Source organism: Sus scrofa, chromosome 7 (genome assembly GCF_054392235.1).
Source record: "Sus scrofa isolate SSC_HxYL_T2T_F1_AM1 chromosome 7, Sscrofa_HxYL_maternal_Yorkshire_Landrace_v2.0, whole genome shotgun sequence".
Classification (NCBI taxonomy): domain Eukaryota; kingdom Metazoa; phylum Chordata; class Mammalia; order Artiodactyla; family Suidae; genus Sus; species Sus scrofa.
Genome location: NC_139389.1, coordinates 60,286,390 through 60,310,413, shown reverse-complemented (window position 1 = coordinate 60,310,413; position 24,024 = coordinate 60,286,390). Strand labels below are relative to the sequence as shown.

Sequence of the window (24,024 nt, the reverse complement as noted above, 5' to 3'; positions counted from 1 at the left end):
AAAAAGACAGTCAACTCATGCTTACAAGAGAGGTACCTTGAGTAAGGGTATTGAAATATTTAAGTGTTGACAGCGAGAACAAAAACCCTTGCAAATACCAATAGAAAGTGGCTTCGCTAACATCAGACAAAATAAACCTTAAAGTCTAGAACTTTAAATAGAATTTAAAGCCCAAAGCATTACTGTAGATGAGTAGCTCTTAACCAGGGGTGATTTTGCCCCCCAGCGGACATTAGGCAATGTCTAGGCATATTTTGATTGTTGTGACTAGGGTGGGGATGCTACTGGCATCTAGTGGGTAGAGAATGATACTACTAAACATCCTACAATGCAGAGGATTGCACCCGCTCAACAAGGAATTTTTCTGCTCAATATGTCAATAGCACCACCATTGAAAAATGCCTCTATAAAGAGATGCTACATAAAAATAAGAGAATCAATTCACCACATAGAAATCAAATGCTTAATTTGTATACACTAATAACATTTCCCCAAAATATATAAAGCAAAAAGTTGACAAAACTGCAAGGAGAAGAGACAAATCCAAAATCATGGTAGGAGATTTAACATATTTCTCTTAGGAACTGACAGAGTAAGTGAACAACAACAAAATAATAAGAATATAGGTAATTTAAGTAACATAAGTAATAATCAATCTTATTGATATATTTAGAACACAGTGCCAAATATCTATAGAATACACATTACTTTCAAATATACATGGAACACTTACCGAAATTGACCATATGCTGGCTCTTAGAGTTAATCCCAACAGCTTCCAGAGGATTAAAATTAGGTATGATACAGACTCTGACCACAGTGGAATTAAGCTGTGAAGTCAGTAACAAAAAGAAAACTAGGAAATTCTCAAATATTTGGAAATCAAACTATTTTTATTGTACAATTTAAAATAATCCATGAGTCAATAAATTACAAGGGAAATCAAAATGCATGTTTGAAATGAATAATGTTGGAAACAATGTATCAAAACATGAGATAAAGCTAAAGCTGTTTAATGAGTCTTAAATGCATCTGTTAGGGGAAATGATGAAAAGCAATGATCTCAAGCATTCACCTCAAGAATTTAGATAAAGAACATAAAAAATAAACCCCCAAAAAGAAGGAAGGAAACAACAAAGACAAAATAATAAACCATAAAAATATATCACAGAGAGGGTAAATTAGTCCTTTCTAAAGGACTAATAAAATGGATAAGCCTCTTCAAGACTGATGAAAAGAAATAGAGAAATAGCGAATAAAAAGTGAAAAGGGGGACATCATTTCAAATTCTACAGATATTTAAAATAATTTTAAAAAGCATTGTGGACAACTTTGTGCCATTACATTTTGAAATTTAGATGAAACTGATGACATACTAGGAAAACTCATCTTACCAAAATTCAAATAAGAATGAGAAATGTGACTAGTACTAAATCTACTACAGAAAGAAATTTCATCTGTTAAGTGAAATCTATTCCCAAAGAAAATTCCAGGCCCAGATGGTTTAACTGGTGTATCACACCAAACATTTTAGGAAGAAGTAGTGCCAATTCACACAAACTCTCCTAGAGAATGGTAAAAGAGAGAAGACTTTCCAACTTGTTTTACGAGGTCAGCACAATCTTTTTAAAAAATCTTTTAAAATTATAGTTGATTTACAATGTTGTGCCAATTTCTGCTGTACAGCAAAGTGACTCAGTTATACATGCATATATATATGTGTGTGTGTGTATACACACACACACACATTCTTTTTACATTCTCTCCCATCATGGTCTATCCCAGAATATAGTTCCCTGTGCTATACAGTAGGATTTTGTTGTTTATTCATTCAAAATGTAGTAGCCTGCACCTACTAACCCTAAACTCCCAGTTCATCTCTCCCCCCCGACTCCCTTGGCAACCACAAGTCTGTTTTCTATGTCTGTGAGACTGTTTCCGTTTTGTAGATAGGTTCACTTGCGCCATATTTTAGATTCCATGTATGTGATATCATATAGTATTTGTCTTTCTCTTTCTTACTTACTTCACTTAGTATGATAATCTCTAGTTGCATCCATGGTGCTGCAAATGGCATTATTTTATTCTTTTTTATGGCTGAATAGTATTCCATTGTATACTATTGTACCACATCTCTTTAATCCATTCATCTGTCAGTGGACATTTAAGTTGTTTCCATGTCTTGGCTATTGTGGATAGTGGAAGTCAGCACAATCTCAACATCAAAACTTGACAAGTATAACACAAGAAAGGAGAAGTTCCTGTTGTGGCACAGTGGAAAACAAATCCAACTAGTATCCGTGAGGATTCGGGTTTAATCCCTGGCCTCGCTCAGTGGATCAGGGACCCCTCATTGCTGTTGCTGTGGCATAGGCTGGCAGCTGCAGCGCTGATTTGACTCCTAGCCTGGGAACTTCCATATGTGCAGGTGTGGCCTCCCTGACTCCAAAAAAGCAAAAAAATAAATAAATAAATAAAACAAAAGAAATGAAAATTATATACCAATCTGTCTCATAATACAGATAAAAAAATCTCAACCAAAATATCATCAAACTGAATCCTGGTATATATAAAAAGAACAATACATCATGACAAGTTTGGATCTAATCCAGAATACAGTTTGTTTAACATTTGAGAATTAATGTTATTCACAACACTAATATATTAAAGGAGAAAAATTACATGGTCCTTTTAAGAAATTCAAGAAAAGTGATAAAATTCAGCTATATTTTTTTAAAAAATAGCAAACTAGGGGCAGGCATTTTCTTAATAAAACAAAGGGTATACATAAAAATCTCTAACAAATATTGTACTTAATGCTGAAATATTGAAAAATGTCTCTAGGATTGTGAACAAGGCAAAGATATCTGTTATAAATCCTTCTATTCAAGATCTTCGCCTGTGAATTAAGGTAGAGAAAAAAACCAAAGTAGGAGGATTGGAAAAGAATAAACATACTGTTATTTGCAAGTGACATAATTATGTATGTGCTATGTGTAAAATAACCTATAGATAAACTATTATAATTAATAAATGAATTCAGCAATATCACCAAAAAAGGTCAATACAGAAAAATAATCAATTGCATTTCTTCCTCTTTGTTTTTAAAAATTATTTATTTATTTATTTATTTATTTATTTATTTTTTGCCACACCTGCAGCATGTGGAAGTTCCTGGGCGAGAGATGCAACCTGTGCCCCAGCAGCAACTGTGGCTGCTGCAATGGCAATGGATACTTAACTTGCTGCACCACAAAGGTACCCCTCAATTGCATTTCTATACACTAGCAATGATTAACAAATGAAAATTTTATGGAGTTCCCTTTGTGGCTCATTGGGTCAAGAATCTGACTAGTATCCATGAGGGTGCCAGTGAGTTGAGGATTGGGCATTGCCCTGAGCTGTGGTGTAGATCGGAGACATGGTTAGGATCTGGGGTTGCTGTGGCTGTGGTGTAGACCAGCAACTGTAGCTCCAGTTCACCCCCTAGCCTGGGAACTTCCATGTGCTGCCAGTGCAGGCCTAAAAAGCAAAAAAAAAAAAAAAAAAAAAAAAAAAGAAAGAAAGAAAGAAAGAAAGAAAAGAAAAATGTGTAAGCAGCTAGCAGCTATAGTCTCTATGTGGTCAAAAGATGGCAAAAATCAAAGATGATGAATGTAATTATTATTGTGCATATGTGCCTGTTCTGTTGATGGTCCAGTGATGTTTGGGTGAATAATAAAGGCATGTATGGTTAATCAACTTTTTTTTTGCCGCCCCCATGGCACGTGGAAGTTGGAATTTCCAGGGCCAGGAATTGAAGGAACTGGCAACAAAGGAGCGACCTGGGCTGCTGCAATGAGACGCTCATCGTGTTAACCCACTGCACCACAGGGAACTCCAATCCATAGTTTTTATATTTATTCCATAACATTTATTTCCTTGCCTTCATTATAGCAAAATTAAGACTTACATAGCATGCATTTTGTTAACAATAAAGTCAAATTAGACATCAAATTACTATTTAATAATTAGTTATTACTTACTGTAACACTAGTTCTTGGATGATTAAAAAAATTTTCTTTATTTCAATTTGGAGAAATATTGCTCTCTTAGTGCAATAACAACTATAATTGCCAATAATCAAAAGCACCACCTAGATTTGGAAACAAACCAAGAATTTTACATGTTTGGAGTTCCTGTTGTGGCTCAGTGGTTAACGAATCTGACTAGGAAGCATGAGGTTGTGGGTTTGATCCCTGACCTCATTCAGCGGGTTAGGAATCCAGCGTTGCCACGAGCTGTGGTGTAGGTCGCAGAAGCGGCTCGGATCTGGCATTGCTGTGACTGTGGTGTAGGCCGGCAGCTACAGCTCTGATTAGACCCCTAGCCTGGGAACCTCCATGTGCTGCGGGTACAGCCCTACAAAAGTCAAAAAGACCAAAAAAAAAAAAAAAAAGAATTTTACATGTTTTACATATCATGTATATCATGATATGCAACATTGGGTTTGCACATATAAAATGATTATTATTAGAAAAATATTTTAATTTTATCATATATTGTTAATATTTATCACTTTTAAAAATCTCCCCCTAAAGGAATGTCTGGATACCTACAATATTTCTTTTCTTTCTTTCTTTTCTTTTTTTTTTTTGTCATTTTTGTCTCTTTTTAGGGCTGCACCAGCAGCATATGGAGATTTCCAGGCTAGGGGTCAAATTGGAGCTGTAGCCACTGGCCTACGTCAGAGCCACAGCAACATGAGATCCGAGTCGTGTCTGCAACCTATACCACAGCTCATGGGCAACGCAGGATCCTCAACCCACTAAGCAAGGCCAGAGATCGAACCTACATCCTCATGGATGCTAGTCAGTTTCGTTAACCACTGAGTCACAATGGGACTCCAATATTTCTTAAGTTCTTTTAAAATATTTCCAATGTTGAAATATTCTATACAAAATCAAAAAAGGCAATGTCTTTCTCAATTGGTATGAATTTCTCTTTAAAAGAGACCACTTACAATTTGACTAGAGAATAGTTACCATAGAATTAGTTTTAGGATCATTTGTAAGTATATCTTCTTCAGAATCATGCAAATTTTTTTGCTTCCATGTTCTGATATCCTAATATTTTATTGGACTATCACCTTTGTTGCATATTTAATATACAGTTTCTTTTGATTTAGAAAAACATGTTCTCTAAAACTAAAAACATTTAATCCTTTTAAGAGTGAAATAGTTTTGAAAAATAAACTCCTGCTAATACTTTTAGTAGCAAACAACAGTTTGTACCAAGTAACTTTGGATAATATAAATCAAACTTTTTAAATTTTCCAACAAATACTATGAATCATTTTTCATTTTTCAAGTACATAATTCAGTATCATCAACAATAGTCTGTAGTTTCACTGAACTCTTTTTGGGCATTTCATATCTTGTCAAAATTACATCGAATTGAGCTAGATTATAATTAGTGTCCTAGAATCATTTTAAAGTCAAATTTCATATATTTTCATTAATATTATTCTATCTTTGGGCACACCTACAAAAGTTGTAGCGGAGAAAAACTATTGCTCTATCCTTTAAAGCAACTGAGGCCTGACAAAGACAGATTAATAGGAGGAAAGGCACACAAATTTTATAATGTCAATATTTTAATTTTTACATGCATAGAGGCCTTCATAGAAAAGCAATTAGGGGAGTTCCTATTGTGGCTCAGCATAATGAACCCAACTAGTATCCATGAGGATGCAGGTTCGATCCCTGGCCTCACTCAGTGGGTTAAGGATCCAGCATTGCCTTCAGCTGTGGTGTAGGTCTTAGGTCACAGACTCGGCTTGGATCCTACATTGCTGTGGCTGTGGCATAGGCCAGCAGCTGCAGCTCTGATTTGACCCCTAGCCTAGGAACTTCCATATGCCGCAGGTTCAAAGAAAAGCAAAGCAAAGCAGTTAGGACTCCAAACAAGCAGTTAGACCTGGGGGCTTTTATACTGCTTTAACAAAAGATGATAAATGGAGAGAAGTGATAAGATAAAGGAAAAGGGGTTTGGGTTTTAAGGGGTGGTAAATTGTAGGAAGAGACAATGGTTATTTGAATAAGTAAATCTGTGCTGATGTTGATGCTGTCTCCACTTATAGGAATTGTTTCCACCTGGTAGAGGAGAAGGGCGGGGAAGAACTTCACAAAGGGAATGTGTCCTGTTTTTACGGAGAGAGCCTTTTTCTCCCCCTTTGTTTTCATTGGTAGCTTAATTGCCTTTAGCTCAAAATAATTATTATGGCAATATTAAGGCATATTTTGAGGTGGCATATTCTGATTTTCTGATCTCTCGTATGTCATATATAGCCCTTAAACTTTTCCCAAAAATCTCTATCAGAGCAGATGAGGCCACATCTTTTAGTATAAAAATCAAAACAATACTTGATTGTTTATGCCACCAAGAATACTTCTGGATCTGGGCCAAATTATGGCTTATACATTTTCTGCTTTATTAACTGTTAGTAGGCTTGACATTTTTTTCTCAGCTTTAGGGAGATATAACATATAAGTAATGTGATGATTTGATATATTTATGTAGTGAAATGATTACTACAGTAAGGTTAATAAACACATTCGACACCATATAGTTACTATTTTTGGTGTTGTGTGTGTGGTGAGAACTTTCAAGATTTCCTCCTTTGGCAACTTTCAAGTACATAATTCTGTATCCTTAACAATAGTCACCGTGCTATGCATTAGATTCCCAGAACTTACCCATCTTATAACTGGAAGTTTGTACCCTTAGACCACCATCATCCACTCCCTCCAATCCTGGCAACCACCAGTCTACTCTGGTCCTGTAAGTTCCTTCTTTTAACTTCCATATACAGATGAGATCATATAGTACAATTGACCCTTGAACAATGCAGAAGTTAAGGTGCGGACCCTCTTCACAGTTGAAAAGCTGCATATAACTTACAGTTGGCTCTGTACATATGTGGAGCTTCCATATCCACTGTTCCAAATAAGCAGATTCAGCTAATCTCAGGTTGTGTAGTGCTACCATATTTATTATTGGAAAAAATCTAAGTGGACCCAGGCAGTTCGAACCCATGTTGTTCAAGGGTCTACTGTATTTGTTTTTCTCTGATGTATTTCACTTAGCATGATACCGTTGTTTCCTCCACATTGTTGCAAATGGAAGAATTTCCTTCTTTTTTATTTATTGTTACTATTATTTTTATGGTCACACCTGTGGCATATGGAAGTTCCCAGGCTAGGGAAAAGAGCTGCAGCTGTAGGCCTACACCACAGCCATGGCAACACTGGATCTGAGCTGCATCTGCAACCTACATGGCAGCTTGCGGCAATGCCGAATCCTTAACCCACTGAGCAAAGGCCAGGGATTGACTCCGCATCCTCATGGACACTAAGTAGGGTTCTTAACCTGCTGAGCCACAACGGGAACTCCTGGATTTTTATTTTCAATTTATATATATAATATATGTATGTAATTTATGTATATAATATATACATACACACATATATATAAAACAAAAGAAGAGCAAAAAGTGTTTTGCCCATCATCCAATTTTACAAAGATTAACCCACTGTAGTTGCTGACAGACAATGCACTCTGTACCTTGGACAGAAGAAATTAAGGTGATAACAGGATGAAGCACTCTGTGCTTCAGACAGAGGAAATTAAAGACGATAACAGGATGCTCTGTGCTTTGGACAAGCTGTCCCCTTAGATAGATGTATCTCAGGAAGAATTTTAATGAACCCAGCTTCTTGCATCTTCCCATACCTAGAAAAGCAGTAAAATCATTAACTCTTTGTGACTAGCAGCAATCTTTTACAAAGATGCATACTGGACTGTACTTGACTACATGTATTCCCTAGTCAAAATATGTATGTATATGTGTGTGTATATATATATATATATATATAAACCAGCCTCCTCCCACCTTTTCAGAGAAGTTTCTCGGAGCCCTCTTCAGATCTCCCAGGCTGCAGTCCTCAGGAAGCTTAACTTACAACTCTTGCACTGTGCGTTTTTTTTTCAATTGACAACACACACCCCAGCACCCCCCCACTTTCTTTATCCATTCATCCGTTGATAGATGGAAACTTAGGTTGTTTCCATATTTTGGTTACCGTGAATAATGCTGCAATGAACACAAGTTCTCTTTTGTGAGAGTGACTTTATTTCCTTTAGGTATAATACCCAGAAATGGGATTGCTGATCGTATGATAGTTCTATTTTGAAATTTTTGAGGAACCTCCATTCTGTTTTCTTTAGTGGCTGCACTAATTTGCATTCCCACCAACAGTGCAGTTTCCTCCCTCCCCCCCCGCCCCACCACCTTACCAGTGGTTATCTCTTGTTTTTTTGATGAGAGCCATTCTCACATGTGTGAGGTGGTCTTACTGCGGTTTTGATTTACAATCCCTGATGATACTGAGCACCTTTTCATGTGCATGTTGGCCAGTTGTATATCTTCTTTGGAAAAATAACCCTCAACATTTTTTTTTTTTTCTTTTTTGCCTTTTTGTCTTTTCAGGGCCACACCCACGGCATATGGAAGTTCCCAGGCTAGGGGTTTAAATCAGAGCTGTTGCTGCTGGCCTACACCACAGCAACAGCAACGTGGATCTGAATTGCATGTGCCACCTACACCACAGCTCATGGCAATGCTGGATCCTTAACACACTGAGTGAGGCCAGGGATCGATCCCACGTCCTCATGGATGCTAGTCTGGTTCGTTAACTGCTGAGCCATGACGGTATCTCCAACCCTCAACAATTTTTGACATTACTTACATAATTTATATAAAACCAAAATGTTTTAATTTTGACTTTAATTAAACTTTACAAAATGTTTTCATGAAAATAAAAGCATTTGCCCTTCAAGTATAAGATGTCCATTTCATGCCAAGGTAAAGAATCAATATTAAATAGTACATGGTACATCTCTCTATATATACCGTACACATTTGAAATTAGTTTTAATGGTTTAGTATTGCAACATATTCTTCAGCCACCCTGTACAATTTGTTGGTGGAAACCTTGCTAATTTGCACCAGAAAGATAAATTGGAATACAAAGAAAAGAAAAAAAAAAAAAAAGGAAACCGAGTCCTACCGGGAGAGGATATTTTGTTATGCAAAAATATATTGTATTCAAGTTATCAGGGAAGGATTTGACAAGATAATTTTTCTTTTCTCTTACCTAAGCACTTCCACTCAGAACTTCTCCAGACTCCCAGCCAGTGTTGATCGTTCACATTGGCAAGAGAGCCACCCACAAACCTTCACTGTGTTTTGACATAATCATCTTTGGTTTTGAGGATGCAGGGAAAGAGATGCAGAGAAGCTTTTCTCTGGGTCCTGAACAGTGTGTGTAATATGCAGGGCCCATGGCAAGGATTCCTCTCATCTGGATCTGTGGTTGATTCAGTAATAAGTGTAGGGAAAAAGAACAATCTAGTCAAGTACGTTTGGCAAATGCAAAGTTAAAGCACAGTGGAGCCGTCTTTACTGTGGGGATTCTTAGAGCCTCTTATATGTTAGAGAATCTAATAAAAGGGGGATAAATCTAACAAAATTTCAAACCTTCAAAAGGGGATAAAGTGGAGATCTCTTGTGGTGCAGCAGATTAAAGATCCGGCGTTGTCAATGCAATGGTCTGGGTCACTGCTGTGGTATGGGTTCAATCCCAGGCCCGGGAACTTTCACGTGTCATGGCCACAGCCAAAGAAAATTAAAAAGGGGATAAAGTGGGTAGCTCTAGCACATGTCAAATGAATTCACCTGTACGGTCCTTTACTCTTGGAACATCTCACAGGACTGGTGCGCCAGGGAGCAGTGGTTGGGAAATGCCGCTGTGCCTCAGTGCACAAGGTTTCCTCTCCACAGGGTTGTGGGAAGGGGAGGAAGCTGCCTGCAGGACAGCACAGTATTTGAGAAGAGGCTTTGCCCTCCACTTACCTCTTCAAAGCCCAGTCAAGGTGCCCCAAGGGAATCACTCCCAGAGTTGGGGAAAGGCTATGAGATGAGGAAGCTGAGGTTTCCATCTGTGATTGTGTTCTTGCTCGGTCTCCTGATTTGCTGTCCTTTCTCTGGGATACCACAGCAAGGGAGAAGAGCTTGGGATGAGACAGAGAAGGGGCAGACACTTCCCCTTCTTCTTCGTAAGCAAACATATGGAAGAGAGTTCCCGCAGAACAAGTGCCTGTCAACTGAGAAAAGCATACACAACCTAAAAGCTGAGAATTATGTTTTATTTGGAGCATTACTGAGGATTTAAGCCTGAGATACAGCCTCTCATCTCTGAGGGACTATTCTGAAGAGGTAAGGGAGGAGCCAAGATATAAAGGAGTTTTTGTACAAACAAAGTAGGTGGTCAAGCATTGAAAGATGATTGCTAATGAAAGAAAAACCAGGTATCTCAAGTTAATGAACTTTGTGCCTTTCTGTGTACAGGAAGATGCAAGAGACTGGGCTTAGTGAAATCATTCCTTAGAGCCTTAACTATCTAGGGCCAGTATCTTGTTTTCCTCTATCCTGAATCCTCTTAGGGTGCGCTGTTGGGGGTGGCTACAGTCTTGATGGCTTGATGGCAGCAACACCCTTTGCTGATATGGCAGTGACATTCTTCGTGTGTAGCCCCACAGGTTGCCATGGAGAGCAGATGACACAGGAAGGCCTAGTCTTTCAGAGGCCACCACAAGAGGGAATGACATGTTACAGATATCTTGGGAGTGTAACATGCTACCACCAGCTGGGGATCATCCTGAAGATGTGGCCAAGTCTCCTAGTGGCAGAAATGCTAACCCCTCACCATTGTCCACACCATACCAACAGACAGTGAGCTAAGAGAGTCTTTTAACATGAAGAAACCCAGTTTTCTTTCCTCCTCCTGCCCTGGAGAGAGAAGTCACCAGGAAGAGGTGGGTGTTGAACAGAGCTGTCCTATGCCGATACTTTATAATATGATTCTATACTTTAGTCAGGGTGGTAAAGTAGAGAGGGAGCTTTCAATCACATTGGCAATTGATACATTAAAAGTCAACTGGAATCCTAAAAAAAATAAAAATAAAAATGTGACTGAATTTAGGGAATTAGTCTGAGAAGTTCAGAGAGCCCTTTCCACAAAAGGAAAAAGTTTTCTCCAGAGAAGAAGAAATACATAAACCTATTTCATAGTGGTGTTTGAAGACAGATTTTGAAGTCAGATTACTACTGCACTGAAATGTTGGTTCCTCCTCTTGTTAGCGACCTTTCACATATTACTTAATTTCTCTGGAAATCAGTTACCTCATCTGTAAAATTGGGGTGATGAGTGTGTGTGTGTGTATATATGTATATATATATATATATGTATATATTTTGTGTGTGTGTCTTTTGTCTTTTCAGAGCCATACCCGAGGCATATGGAGGTTCCCAGGCTAGGGGTTCAATCGGAGCTGTAGCCGCCGGCCTCTGCCAGAGCCACAGCAACACAGGATCTGAGCTGTGTCTGCAAGCTACACCACAGATCACGGCAACACCAGATCCTTAACCCACTGAGCGAGGCCAGGGATCAAACCCACAACCTCATGGTTCCTAGTCGGATTCATTTCTGCTTTGCCACGACGGGAACTCCTCTATTTCATAGCATTATTCTAAGATATTATTTGTAAAGTACTTAGAAGCATACATGGCACAGAGTAAATTTTTTTCTAAATGGTTGTTAAAATAAGTTGGATTTCCATCATACTCAACAGTGAAAAGCTGAAAGCATTTCTTCGAAGATCAGGAACAAGACAAGGATGCCCACTCACCACTTTTATTCAACATAGTTTTTGGAAGTTATAGCCACAGCAATCAGAGAAAGAAAATAAATAAAAGGAATCCAAATTGAAAAAGAAGTAAACCTGTCACTGTTTACAGATGAAACGATGCTATACATAGAAGGTCCTGAAGATGCTACCGGAAAACTACTAGAGCTCATCAATGACTTTGGTAAAATTACTGGATACCAAATTAATATACTGAAATATGTTGTATTTCTATACACTAGCAATGAAATATTAGAGAAATTAAGGAGACAATCCCATTTACCATCACATCAAACAGAATAAAATATCGAGGAATAAAACTACTAAGGAGGCAAAAGACCTGTACTACCAAAAAACTATAAGACACTAATGAAAGAAATTGAAGATAACACAAACAGATGGAAAGATGTACTGTAATCTTGGATTGGAAGAATCAGTATTGTTAAAATGACCATATTACCCAAGGTAAACTACAGATTCAGTGTAATCCCTATCAAATTACAATGGAATTTTCCATAGAACTATAACAAAAATTAAAAATTTTCTGTAGAGGAGTTCCCATCATGGCTCAGTGGAAATGAATCTGACTAGCATCCATGAGGACACAGGTTTGATCCCTGGCCTTGCTCAGTGGGTTAAGAATCCGGTGTTGCTGTGAGCTGTGGTGTAGGTTGAGGATGCAGCTCAGATCCTGAGTTGCTGTGGCCGTGGTGCAGGTCGGCAGCTACAGCTGCCTATTGGACCCTAGCCTGGGAACCTCCATATGCTGTGGTGCAGCCCTAAAAATACAAAAAAAAAATGTGTATGGAAACAAAAGACCCCAAATAGCCAACACAATCTCAAGAAGAAGAGAGCCAGAGGAATCACCCCCCCCCCAACTTCAGACTATACTACAAAGCTACAATAATTAAAACACAGTATTATTCTCTGGCACAAAGACAGAGACATGGATTAATGGAACAGGGTAGAAAGCCCAGAAATAAGCCCACACATTTATGGTCATTTAATCTAGGAGAAAGGAGGCAAGAATATACAATGGAGAAGAAACAATCTAATAAGTGGTGCTGGGAAAACTGAAGAGCGAGCTACATATAAAAGAATAAAATTAAAACATTTTCTAATACACAAAAAAACCAAAGTGGATTAAAGACAAATGTAAAACTGGATACTATAAAACTTCTAGAGGAAAACGTAGGCAGAAAAATCTCTGACATAAATTGCAGCAATATATTTTCAATGTCTCCTAGACTAATGGAAATAACAAAAATAAACAAATGGGACCTAATTAATCTTAAAAGATTTTGTATAGTAAAGGAAACCATGAACAAAATGAAAAGACAACCTACAGATGGAAAGAAGATATTTTCAAATATTTTCAGTTTCCAAGAGGAGATTAATTTCCAATCAAATGTAGATATCTCTCCATGCCCGGAGATAAAGATGTATCTTTAGGATGTTTCCAAATTTTCACTACTAGTCAGGGTGTTGTTTCCAGTTTTTCACTACTACTAGTAATACTTCAGTGAATATCCTTGTACTTTCCATAATTTTGGGTGGGCTTTTGAACAAAATTCCTAAAAACTGGTTTTCTGGGTTGCAGATACATGCATTTGATTTTTTTCATCAATACCACCTCCAAAAACTTACTAATAGTCATTTCCAACTACCACACACCTCTTTCTCAAAATACTCACTAACACTCAACTTTATAGCTTTAGAGGTGATAAACAAACCTATTGTTTGTGGTAGTAGCCTTAAAATGGCTTCTAATGATCCCAGGGTCCTGCTATGCCCACCTGTGAAGTTCCTCTGGCACTGAATCAGAGCTGAATCTGTGTGACCACAGCCAGCTACTTAATATGCAAGGCTGAGTGGAAAATGAAAATTTGAGACCCCTTGTTCAAAAGCAGGAAAAAGTGCAATAAAAATTCTGTAAGCAAAGCTTTTTCTTTTCTTCAGCAGTTTCTCTCAACTTGTCATGGTGTTTTTTATTTGCTACTTAATGTTATCTTAAATAAAGAAAAATAGAATATGAGCACAAATTTTACCATTCATCTTTATATGTACAATGCCAGTTTGAAATGCAAATATAAGAGCATTGAACTCATATGTAGAATCACTAAAATCACACAATTCACATTCCATAGCTTGTATATGCACTTTTTTTTCTAACCAGAACAGTCACAGTGATGTTCAAGATTAAATCTTTTATTTATTTATTTAATGGCTGAACCCGTGGCATACGGAAGTTCTGGGCTAGGGACTGAATCTGAGCCCCAGCTGCGACTTACACCACAGCTGTGGCAATGCTGGATCCTTTCACCCACTGCTCTGGGCTGGGGATCCAACCTGCACCTCTGCAGTGACAAAGTTCCCTGCAGTCAGATTCTTAACCCATTGTGCCATGACAGGAACTCCAAGATTGAGTCTTTATTTCACTTCTTTTTTTTTTAATTTTCAATTTTTTGGTTGCACCTGCAGCCTGGGAAAGTTTCTGGGCCAGGAATTGAAACAGTATCACAGCAGTGACCAGTGCCACAGCAGAGACAACACAAGATCCCTAACCTGCAGAGCCACCAAGGAACTCCTCTTTTACTTCTCTTTTTAAAAAAATTTTAAAATTATAATTGATTTACAATCTTCTGTCAATTTCTTTTTTTTCTCTTCTTTTTTCTTTTTTTGTATTTATTTATTTTTTTTTTAGTGTTGCACCTGCAGCATATGGAAGTTCCCAGGCTAAGGGTTGAATCGGAGCTGTAGCCTCCAGCTTAAACCATAGACACAGCAACTTGGGATCCGAGCCGCATCTGCAACCTACACCGCAGCTCAGGGCAATGCCAGATCCTTAACCCACTGAGTGGGGCCAGGGATCAAACCCTCATCCTCATGGATACTAGTCAGGTTTGTTACCACTGAGCCACAACAAGAACTCCTGTCAATTTCTGCTGCACAGCAAAGTGACCCAGTAATACATATATATACATATACATTCTTTTTCTCATGTTATCTTCTATCATGTTCCATCACACGTAACTGGATATAGTTCCCTGTGCTATCCAGCAGTGCACATTCTCCCAATACTATGGAAGCTGCTTTGAGTCTCACTAACCTCCTGCCAGAATTCTGTGCATCACGAACTGGTGGCAAGGAATAGTGGTGGACATACACACTGCATGTATCTTCTCTGCTCGCATGTGTACTCTGGTTCCTACTGACGTCACTTATCAAGATCCAAAGATAAAATTATTAAGAATATCAATATGGCAACATCACAGCTTTAAACCAAGTGCATGGCTCTTCTGAATGTAGGGCCTTGTATGACAGCACAGATTACATGCCAATGAAGCTGATCCTGCGTGACCAACAGAGTATGATGGAAGTGATGTGTATGTGCCAAGGCTAGGACATAAAAGTCACTTCTTTGCTCTTCTGGATTGCTTCCTCTGTGGAAGTGCCTCAAATAGCACTCAGACAGAATTGTGAAAATGCCTGAATAACGGAAGGATCTGAAGCCTTTTGCCAACAGTCTATACAAATCTGCCAGTCATGTAAATAATCCTTCTTGGAAATAGATCCTCCCCCCCAATTCATGCTTTCAGATCACTGCAGCCCACCTGAACTAACTTTCTTTCTTCCTTCCTTCCTTCCTTCCTTCCTTCCTTCCTTCCTTCCTTCCTTCCTTCCTTCCTTCCTTCCTTCCTTCTTTCTTTCCTTCTTTCTTCTTCTTCTTCTCTCTCTCTTTTTTTGGCTTCCCTGTGGCATATGGATCAGGGATCAGATCCTAGTCGCAGTTGCACCCACGTCGCAGATACGGCAATGCTGGATCCTTTAACCCACTGTGCCAGGCTGGGGATCAAACTGCATCCCAGCACTCCAGACAGAGACTCCATAGACCCATTTTGCCACAGCAGGAACTCCCCAAGTGAACATCTTAAATGCAATGTCATGAAAAAACCCAAGCTGGAATTTCCCAGCTTAGTCAATTCTGAATTCCCACCTATAAAAACTATCAGAGATAACTAATATTTATTGTTGTTTGAGTCACATAGCTTTGGAGTGATGTGTCCCACAGCAACAGAAAACTAAAACAATCCTTTGATTCACATTTGCTTTAATTTTAGTGAGATATGGCATCTTTTTGCCTGCTTAATTGCTATTTCTTTTTTCTTTGAGTTGCTCATAAAAAATGCTCATAATTTATTTTTGATTGGGCACTTTATCTTACTGATATGTAAAGGGCTAACCAAGAAAATCAGTCCTCTGTTGGTCATATGTACTGTTTATGTTTTTTACAGTCTGCAATTTTTTTAATTTTTTCATTACAGAAGTTTTAAATTTTTACTGTGGTTTAACTGACCAATCTTTCCTATGAGGCCTTTCAGATTTTGCTTCAAACCTACTAAAGGTTTTTCTCACTTCATATTATAAGTATGACAAAAACAGTTTTTATAAAAACATTTGTCTATGTTTGTTTTAGTACTTTGATGGTTTCATTTACATTAAAAATTTTTATTATTGGAGTTCCCGTCATGGCGTAGTGGTTAATGATTCTGACTAGGAACTATGAGGTTGCGGGTTCGATCCCTGGGCTTGCTCAGTGGGTTAAGGATCTGGCATTGCCGTGAGCTGCGGCTCAGATCCCGTGTTGCTGTGGCTATGGCTTAGGCCAGAAGCTACAGCTCTGATTCGACGCCTAGCCTGGGAACCTCCATATGCTGCAGGAAGCTACCCTAGAAAAGGCAAAAAGACAAAAAAAAAATTATTATTGTAGAATTTGGGGGGGCAATGGAGATGAAGTGAGAGAGAAACAGCTACAAGTCCACTTCACAGTAGTGAGGTCATTGTACAATTTCAATAATTAAATCATCCTCTCTGCTGATAAGAAATACCATCGTTACTGTATCCCAGACACCTGTCTGTGTTGGGTTTATTTCTGTTCTCTTGATTCTCTTCCATTGATTTGTCTGTTCTTGTGCCAATGTTACTCTTCTATTTCTGGATCTCTTGGATATTTTCATTTGTTTCATTTTTCTAGAATAATTTTGCAATCACTTTTCAACTTCAAATAGTTAAGTGAATCCGTATCCCCTAGTATTTTTATTGCACCAAATTTATGAAATTGAGTATCCCTATGGAAGAGTAAACTTGTCTTTCCATTGGTTCACATCTATTTTATTTGTTTTTTTTTTTTTTTGACTTTTAAGATTTTCTTCATTAGGTCCTATATATTTACTATCAAGTTTATTCCTAGGATTTTTAAGAATCAAGGTATAATTGATATACAATAAACAGTATGTATTTAAGGTATACTACTTGATAAGTTTGGACAAATGTATATAATCATGAAAATATCAATGCAGTCAAGACAATGGTCAAACTCATAACCCTCAAAAATTTCCCGGTGTCCTTCTATAATCATCACTTCCCCAAGTAACCACTGTTCTGGTTTCTGTCGCTATAGATTTTTTTTCTAGAATTTCATATAAATGGAATCATATAATCTAAACTCATTTTTCCTCAGTTTTTACTGTACTATCCTTTTATTCAGCATAGTTGTTTTGAGGTTTATCCATGTTGTGCCATGTATTCATACTTCATTTTGTCATTTCTGGGTTCCATGACATTGTATGAATATATTACACACTTGTTTATCTATTCAGCTATTGAAGGACATTAGGGTGGTTTCCAGTATTTGGCTATTACAAATCAAGCGCCTACGAATATTTGCATAGAAGTCTTTATGTAGACATGTGCTTTATTTTTCTTTGGTGGATACCAAGGAGTGAGAGGTTTCAGTCATATGATAGGTGTATGTTTGACTTATTAAGAAACTGCCAGGAGTTCCTGTTGTGGTGCAGTGGAAACGTATCCGACTAGGAACCATGAGGTTGCAGGTTTGATCCCTGGCCTCACTCAGTGGGTTAAGGATCCATCATTGCTGTGGGCTGTGGTATAGTTCACAGACGCAGCTCGAATCTGGACTTGCTGTGGCTGTGGCGTAGGCTGGCGGCTGTAGCTCTGATTAGACCCCTAGCCTGGGAACCTCCATGTGCCTCACATGCGGCCCTAAAAAGCAAAAAAAAAAAAAAAAAGAAAAAAAAGAAAAAAAAGAAACTGCCAAAGTGTACTTCAAAGCTGTACCATTTGATATTCTCACCAGTAATATATGAGAGTGTTTTGTATCCTATTTGTGTTATTATTTTCTAGTTTTATTGCATTATTAAAACAGAATGGGGTCTGATTTTATCATAATTTTTAGAATTTATGTAGGTTTTCTTTATGGCCTTACAAAAGACTGATTTTTATAAATGTTGAGTTTTTACTAAGATAAGAATCTTTTTACTATGCTTGGGTATAGAATTCAACCGTATTGATTATACAATTCAAAGCCTTTAGTAGGCCTACTTATATTTTGTCTATTGTAACTGTTATGTGCGCAGAGAAATGAATTATGGTCTCATCTCTTACTGTTATGTTTTTGCCAATTTGTTATTTTCTGAAGTTTTTGTCTTATGAATTTTGTTTATTGCAAAAAGATTCATGACTGCTAGAACATCATCGTGGATTTTTCCTTTTAACATTATAAGTCTTTCTTTTTGTTTTGTAAATTACTCTTTAACTTAATTTAACCTTACTCAATTTTAAATTATTACCTTGTATAATTCTTTTTAGTAATTTTCAAATTTCGATTACAGAAATCTTCAAACATGTGCAAAAGTATGAAAAAACCAGTACAGTGAACCTACATTGTATCTACTGTCCAGTTCCAATAATTAGATTATTTTGAGGAACATTCCTGATATTCTATAATTTCATCTATAACCATTTCAATGTGTATCTCTAAAAGCTAAGAATTCCTTTAAACTAACTATAATACCATTATCATCGTTTTAAAAATTGACAATAATTCCCTAATATCACTGTCAGCATTCAAATTCAACTAATTGTTTCATAATTTCACCTTTCAATGTTCTTGGCCCAGATATGGAATCAGTCATTTCTTTAAGAAGCCCTAATTCTTTTTAGTGGGTAAAGGTATTTTGAGATCATAACCTATGTGCCATTCTTTATATTATCATTTGCCTACTATGTCTATGCCCATAGTTTGAATTTCAGAGTCTATTTTAGACACATAAGTTGGGTTTTGTTCATTAATACTTTTTTTAAAAGTACTTTCTCAGATTAACAAAATAAACTGGTTTATTTCTGTAGTTCTTTAAGGTGTAATTCAATGGGACATATTCAGGAACTGTAAGAATCCCCGCATTGGCTCCCTGGTCTACTGATTGAGAACTATTATAAACAGGAAATTCAAGTAGAAGACTTTGGAATGTTCCTCCCCTACCAGGATTTAAACCAAAAGCATACCTGGAGGAATTTCAGAGTCAGCGCCACCACCAAAGATTTTAAGGATACAAGGATGTAGATTCTGTTGCATGTCCGTTTGCCTTCACTGTTTGACTTGCACAGGAGGTTGAAAGTTGGAAAATGAGAGTTGATTATCCTTAATCAGGTGAGGATGCCAATTGCAGTTACTTTTACAAATGTAATGTCTTTCCTGGAGCAAATCTTTGTACACAGCTATTGATGTAGCTGATGATATTTTCTCTGTATCAGTTTGCAGGGTCTCCTGAAGCAGTTTTGCTTTCACTTAGCAGAGATAATTATACATCTTCACTTGCCTTGGGGACATGCCCATGCTCCTGCACTTTACCATGACCTAATCAGCAGAAATCTCGGTTGTCTTGCATCTGACAGAAAATCAAGTTAGTCTACTACATTGATGATATAATGATGACTGGCTCCAATGAGTAGGAAGTAGCAGGAATCTTAGACATCTTATTAAGATATGTGTGTGCTGAAGGTGGGAGATAACAGCCACACAATTTCAGGGGTTTACCCCAAAGACGTTTTTGGAGGTCCATGAGTCTAAAGCATGATGAGATATCTCTTCTAAAGGAATTGACACACTACTCTATCTTGCACTACCTACCATTAAAAAAAGAGGCAAAATGCTTGATTTGCCTCTTGGAGGAAATATATGCTGCATCTGAGTGTGTTCCAGCTTGTTTACAGAATATCCTGTCACTTTTGAGGGGGCTTCCAACAAGAAAGTTTCTGCAGTAAGCCTAAGTTGCAGTGCAAGCTGCTTTGCCACTTGGTCCTATGACGCAGATGTAGTAGAAAGACCTATGGCACAATGTAAATGGGGTCTCTGGAAAACCCTTAAAGGGACAGATCTCTACAATTTAGGAGCAACATCATGCTTCATTCTCTGGTTGAGAACCAGCTCCTACTGGGTTCTGGTAGAGCTAGGATGTTTAACCACGGGACATCAAGTGGCTATGTAGCCTGAGTTCCTCATCATAAACTAGGAATTTTCTGGCTCATTAAGCCATAAAGCTGAGCATGTGCAGCAGCAATTTATAATTACATAGAAACTGTATAATAGAGATCTAGATTCATGCATAAGTTAATTACATAACTAGTTGTCTCAGGCTCATATAATGCTTAATCCGGGTTCACTGATTCTTCTCCCCCTGTTTAATACCTATACTTTATTGGTGAATTCCTTATTACCAATCAGCTGAGGAAGAAAAACTCAAATCTAATGATTCTTCACAAGATACTGGCACCAACAGGAAGCGTTGCAACCTTAGTTAAAAGTATTCCTGAAAGATATTACTGAAGAAAAATCTCCTCACTTAGCGGAGCTTCAAGTGGTCCATTTCACTGACAATTCTTTCAATGTGAAATACCTAGAGGTGAGAATCTACATTAAGTTTTGGCAGAGGTTAATGAGTTGGCCACTTGGTCAGGGACTTGGAAAGAACAAGATTAGAGTGAAAGGGAGATCTAGGGAAGAGATATGAACCTCTTTGAAAGGGCACGGTGTGTAAGGGCACATTTGTGTCCCATGTCAGTGTTCACCAAAGGGCATCTACAATAAAGTAATTAAATAGATATGATCTGAAGAAGTCAGCCAGCCTCTTTTTCCAGCGAACCTGGTGCTCGCTGCTTGCTCCGTATTCAAAGCGGCCATGATGGCAGCAGTGGGCTCAACATATAGACTTCCTTCTTACCAAGAATGATGCAGCTGATTGTCTAACCTACCAACAGCCTAGACCAACAATATGACCATAATATGAAGTGGCTAGGAATTTGTTCTCATTGGAATATTCACTTAAGGATATGGATTTACCTTTTCTGTTTACAATGCTTCTGACAGTACCCCCTCCCTGGACTTAGGAATTCTTTACTCACCACAAGAGTATTCCACACATCATTTCTGACCAAACAGCTCACTTCACAGAAAAGATGTATAACAATGGGCTCCTGCTCATGTGATTCACTGGTTGTACCATGAACCCCAACACTCAGACACAGTGGGCCTGAGAGAAGAGTGGAATGGCCTAATGAAAACAGTTACAGTATAAGTTGGAAGACGATGCTTTGAAAGGTTGGAGTATACCTTACAAAATGTGGTTTTTTCCCTTCTTGAACCAGTGATCACTATATATACTATTTTTTCCCACAGCCAGATTACTCAGGCTTGGGAATCAAGGGGTAGAAGTGGGAGCATTCCTAGTAACACAATCACAAAATTTTTGCCTCCAAATTTGATAGGTTTCTGTCGGCATAGAAGTCTTAGTTTCCAAGGGAAAAATGTTTCCGCTGAAGAATATAATTGACTTACATCCTTGAGTTATAAGTTGAGACTACCATTGGCCATTTTGGACTAACGCCACTCAATTAACAGGTAAAGAAGGGGGTTATTTTATTGGCTGGGGTGATCCCAATTATATTAAGCATTTGAGCTGCTAAGACATGGAAGAGTTCTTGTTGTGTCTCAGTGGAAATAAACCCGACTAGTATCCATGAGGACATGGGTTTGATCCCTGGCCCCTCTCAGTGGGTTAAGGATCCAGTGTTGCTGTGAGCTGTGGTTTAGGTCACAGATGCAGCTTGGATCCCAAGTTGCTGTGGCTGTGGCTGTGACCAGCAGCTGCAGCTACAATTCGATCCCTAGCCTAGGAACTTCAATATGCCATGGTGTGGCCCTAAAAAGCCAATTAAAAAAAAAGAAAGAAAGAAAAAGAAAAAAAAAAAAAAGACGCAATAGAACTCAATGGATTCTCTAAGGCACTTAGCACTTTCATGTCCAGTAGAAAGAAAGTTAATGGTAAACTAAGTGAAGACTATTGGAGATGAGATTGTTCAGGATGAAGATTTTGGTGACCACAAAGAATCTGGATCTGCTAAGATGCTGGATGAAGGTAAAGGGGACTGAAATGTACAGAGACAAGAAGCTGGCTTCAACAATTACAGTCTGAGCACCAGTTACAGAAATGAGTTGCAGCAGCAATGTATATTTTTTCCTTGCTTAATATATACATATATATCTGCATATGTGTTCTTTCTTTCTTTTTTTGGGGGGGTGGCGGCTGCACCTGTGGTATATGGAAATTCCCAGGCCAGGGGTTGAATTGGAGCTGCAACTGCCAGCCTACACCCCAGCCACGGCAATGTGGCACCCAAGTGGCATCTGCAACCTATGCAGCAGCTTGCAGCAATGCCAGATCCTTAACTCACTGAGCGAGGCCAGGGACCAAACCTACAACCTCATGGATACTAGCTGGGTTCTTAACCTTCTGAGTCACTACAGGAACTCCAAGTCATATCAATAAAAGTGAATGGACTGAACTAATCTAATAAAAGAAAAGGATTTTCAAGTTGGTTCATAGAGCTGATATGTATACAAGAGGCACTGAAAAGTCATTTAGAAAGGCTAAAAATAAAGAAATAGGCAAAATATACCAGGTAGATGGAAACAAAAAGAAAGTTGGAGTTGTGATCCTGATATCAGACAAAGCAGTTTAAGTCAAAAAGCATTAGGCATAACAAATAAAGATGCTAAAACCACAACTACTCACAATTAAGATATAACAATTATGGATAGCTATGCACCAAATATGCAGTAACCACCTATAACTATAGGGGAGATGCAAGGAGACACAGATACAAACACAGTAATAGTAGGAGGCTTTAACATTGCATTCTAAGAGCAAGACAGATCAAATGGTCAAAATAAGCAGAAATAATAAAGACTTAAACAATATAACCAATAAGGTGGATTTCAGGCATATATAAAACTTTTAGGAAGTTCTCCTCAGGGAGAACCTTAACCCAGGAACTCCATGAGGAAGTGGGTTCGATCCCTGGCCTCGAACAGTGGGTTAAAGATCCAGCATTGCCATGACCAGTGGTTTAGGTCACAGAAGAGGCTCGGATCCTCTGTTGCTGTGGCATAGGGCAGCAGCTGTAGGTCCGATTTGACCCCTAGCCTGGGAATTTCCATATGCCACACCTGCGGCCCTAAAAAGAAAAAGAGAAAAAAAAACCTTTTACACCCTGATCATAGGAAATACACCTTCTCAAGCACATATAAAATCATTAGCAACACTGATCATATATAAAGGAAGTATCATTAAATTCCATAAAGTAGGAAATTACTAATACTTTCTGATCATATAGAATAAAACTAGAAGTTAATAACAAAATATTGTAAAAGGTCCACTTAGAAATTTAAATTCCTTCTATTAGGTTTAATTTTTCCAATGTTTATGAAATATCTACAAAAATTGATTGTATATTGGGCACAAAGAAAACCTCAATTCATTCCTCAAAGTAAGTAGAAAAGTGAACTAGGGTTATTGACAAATAAATTAAGGGGAAAAAAAATAACAGATTTCTGGCCAGATTGATCAAGAAAGGAGAAAGAAACACATATTTAAATTACCCAAATTGGAAAATTACTATTAAAATTGGCCAAGTAAATGCATTTTTTTCTCCCCTCCTACACCTCCCCGCAAACGCATAAAAAAAATCATCAAAAAGAATGTGATTGAGGCTCTGCAATGAGCATACGACCAACTTTCTTTGATTTGAAAGAGAGCCCAGAAGGAAGCAGGCACTTTGTGGATTCCATCTTCTGAAAGGTGGGCTGGGGAGGGGTCTGGCCTTGGGTACAGAGTGGCGTTTCCGGGCATCCAGACCCAGTGACCAAGGTCCCAGCTGGCATATGGTCTTCAGTAGTGGAACAAGATAAGTTTTTGCTGGTTGACTCATGCTGTGTGGCTAGCCAAGCATTGCTCCTGGATGTTTAGCTTTCAAACCTGACTTGCTGTCTGGATTCCCTAAATATTTTGTGACTCATTTAAGGTCCTTTGATAAATT

At 38.1% G+C, this 24,024-nt stretch overlaps 2 protein-coding genes across 2 annotated transcripts in view; both read left to right on the top strand.

Moving 5' to 3' along the window:
* The window catches only part of LOC146401609 (uncharacterized), a 29,389-nt gene extending 7,194 nt beyond the window's left edge, over nucleotides 1–22,195 (top strand). The window contains exons 3-4 of the mRNA XM_084970552.1: nucleotides 10,634–10,917; nucleotides 19,000–22,195. Coding sequence (XP_084826678.1) covers nucleotides 10,634–10,843 — 210 coding nt within the window. The 3' untranslated portion in view covers nucleotides 10,844–10,917; nucleotides 19,000–22,195. The remainder of the gene's footprint in view (nucleotides 1–10,633; nucleotides 10,918–18,999) is intronic.
* Nucleotides 1–24,024, top strand: part of SH3GL3 (SH3 domain containing GRB2 like 3, endophilin A3) — a 350,527-nt gene that overhangs the window by 8,012 nt on the left and 318,491 nt on the right. The window lies entirely within an intron of this gene.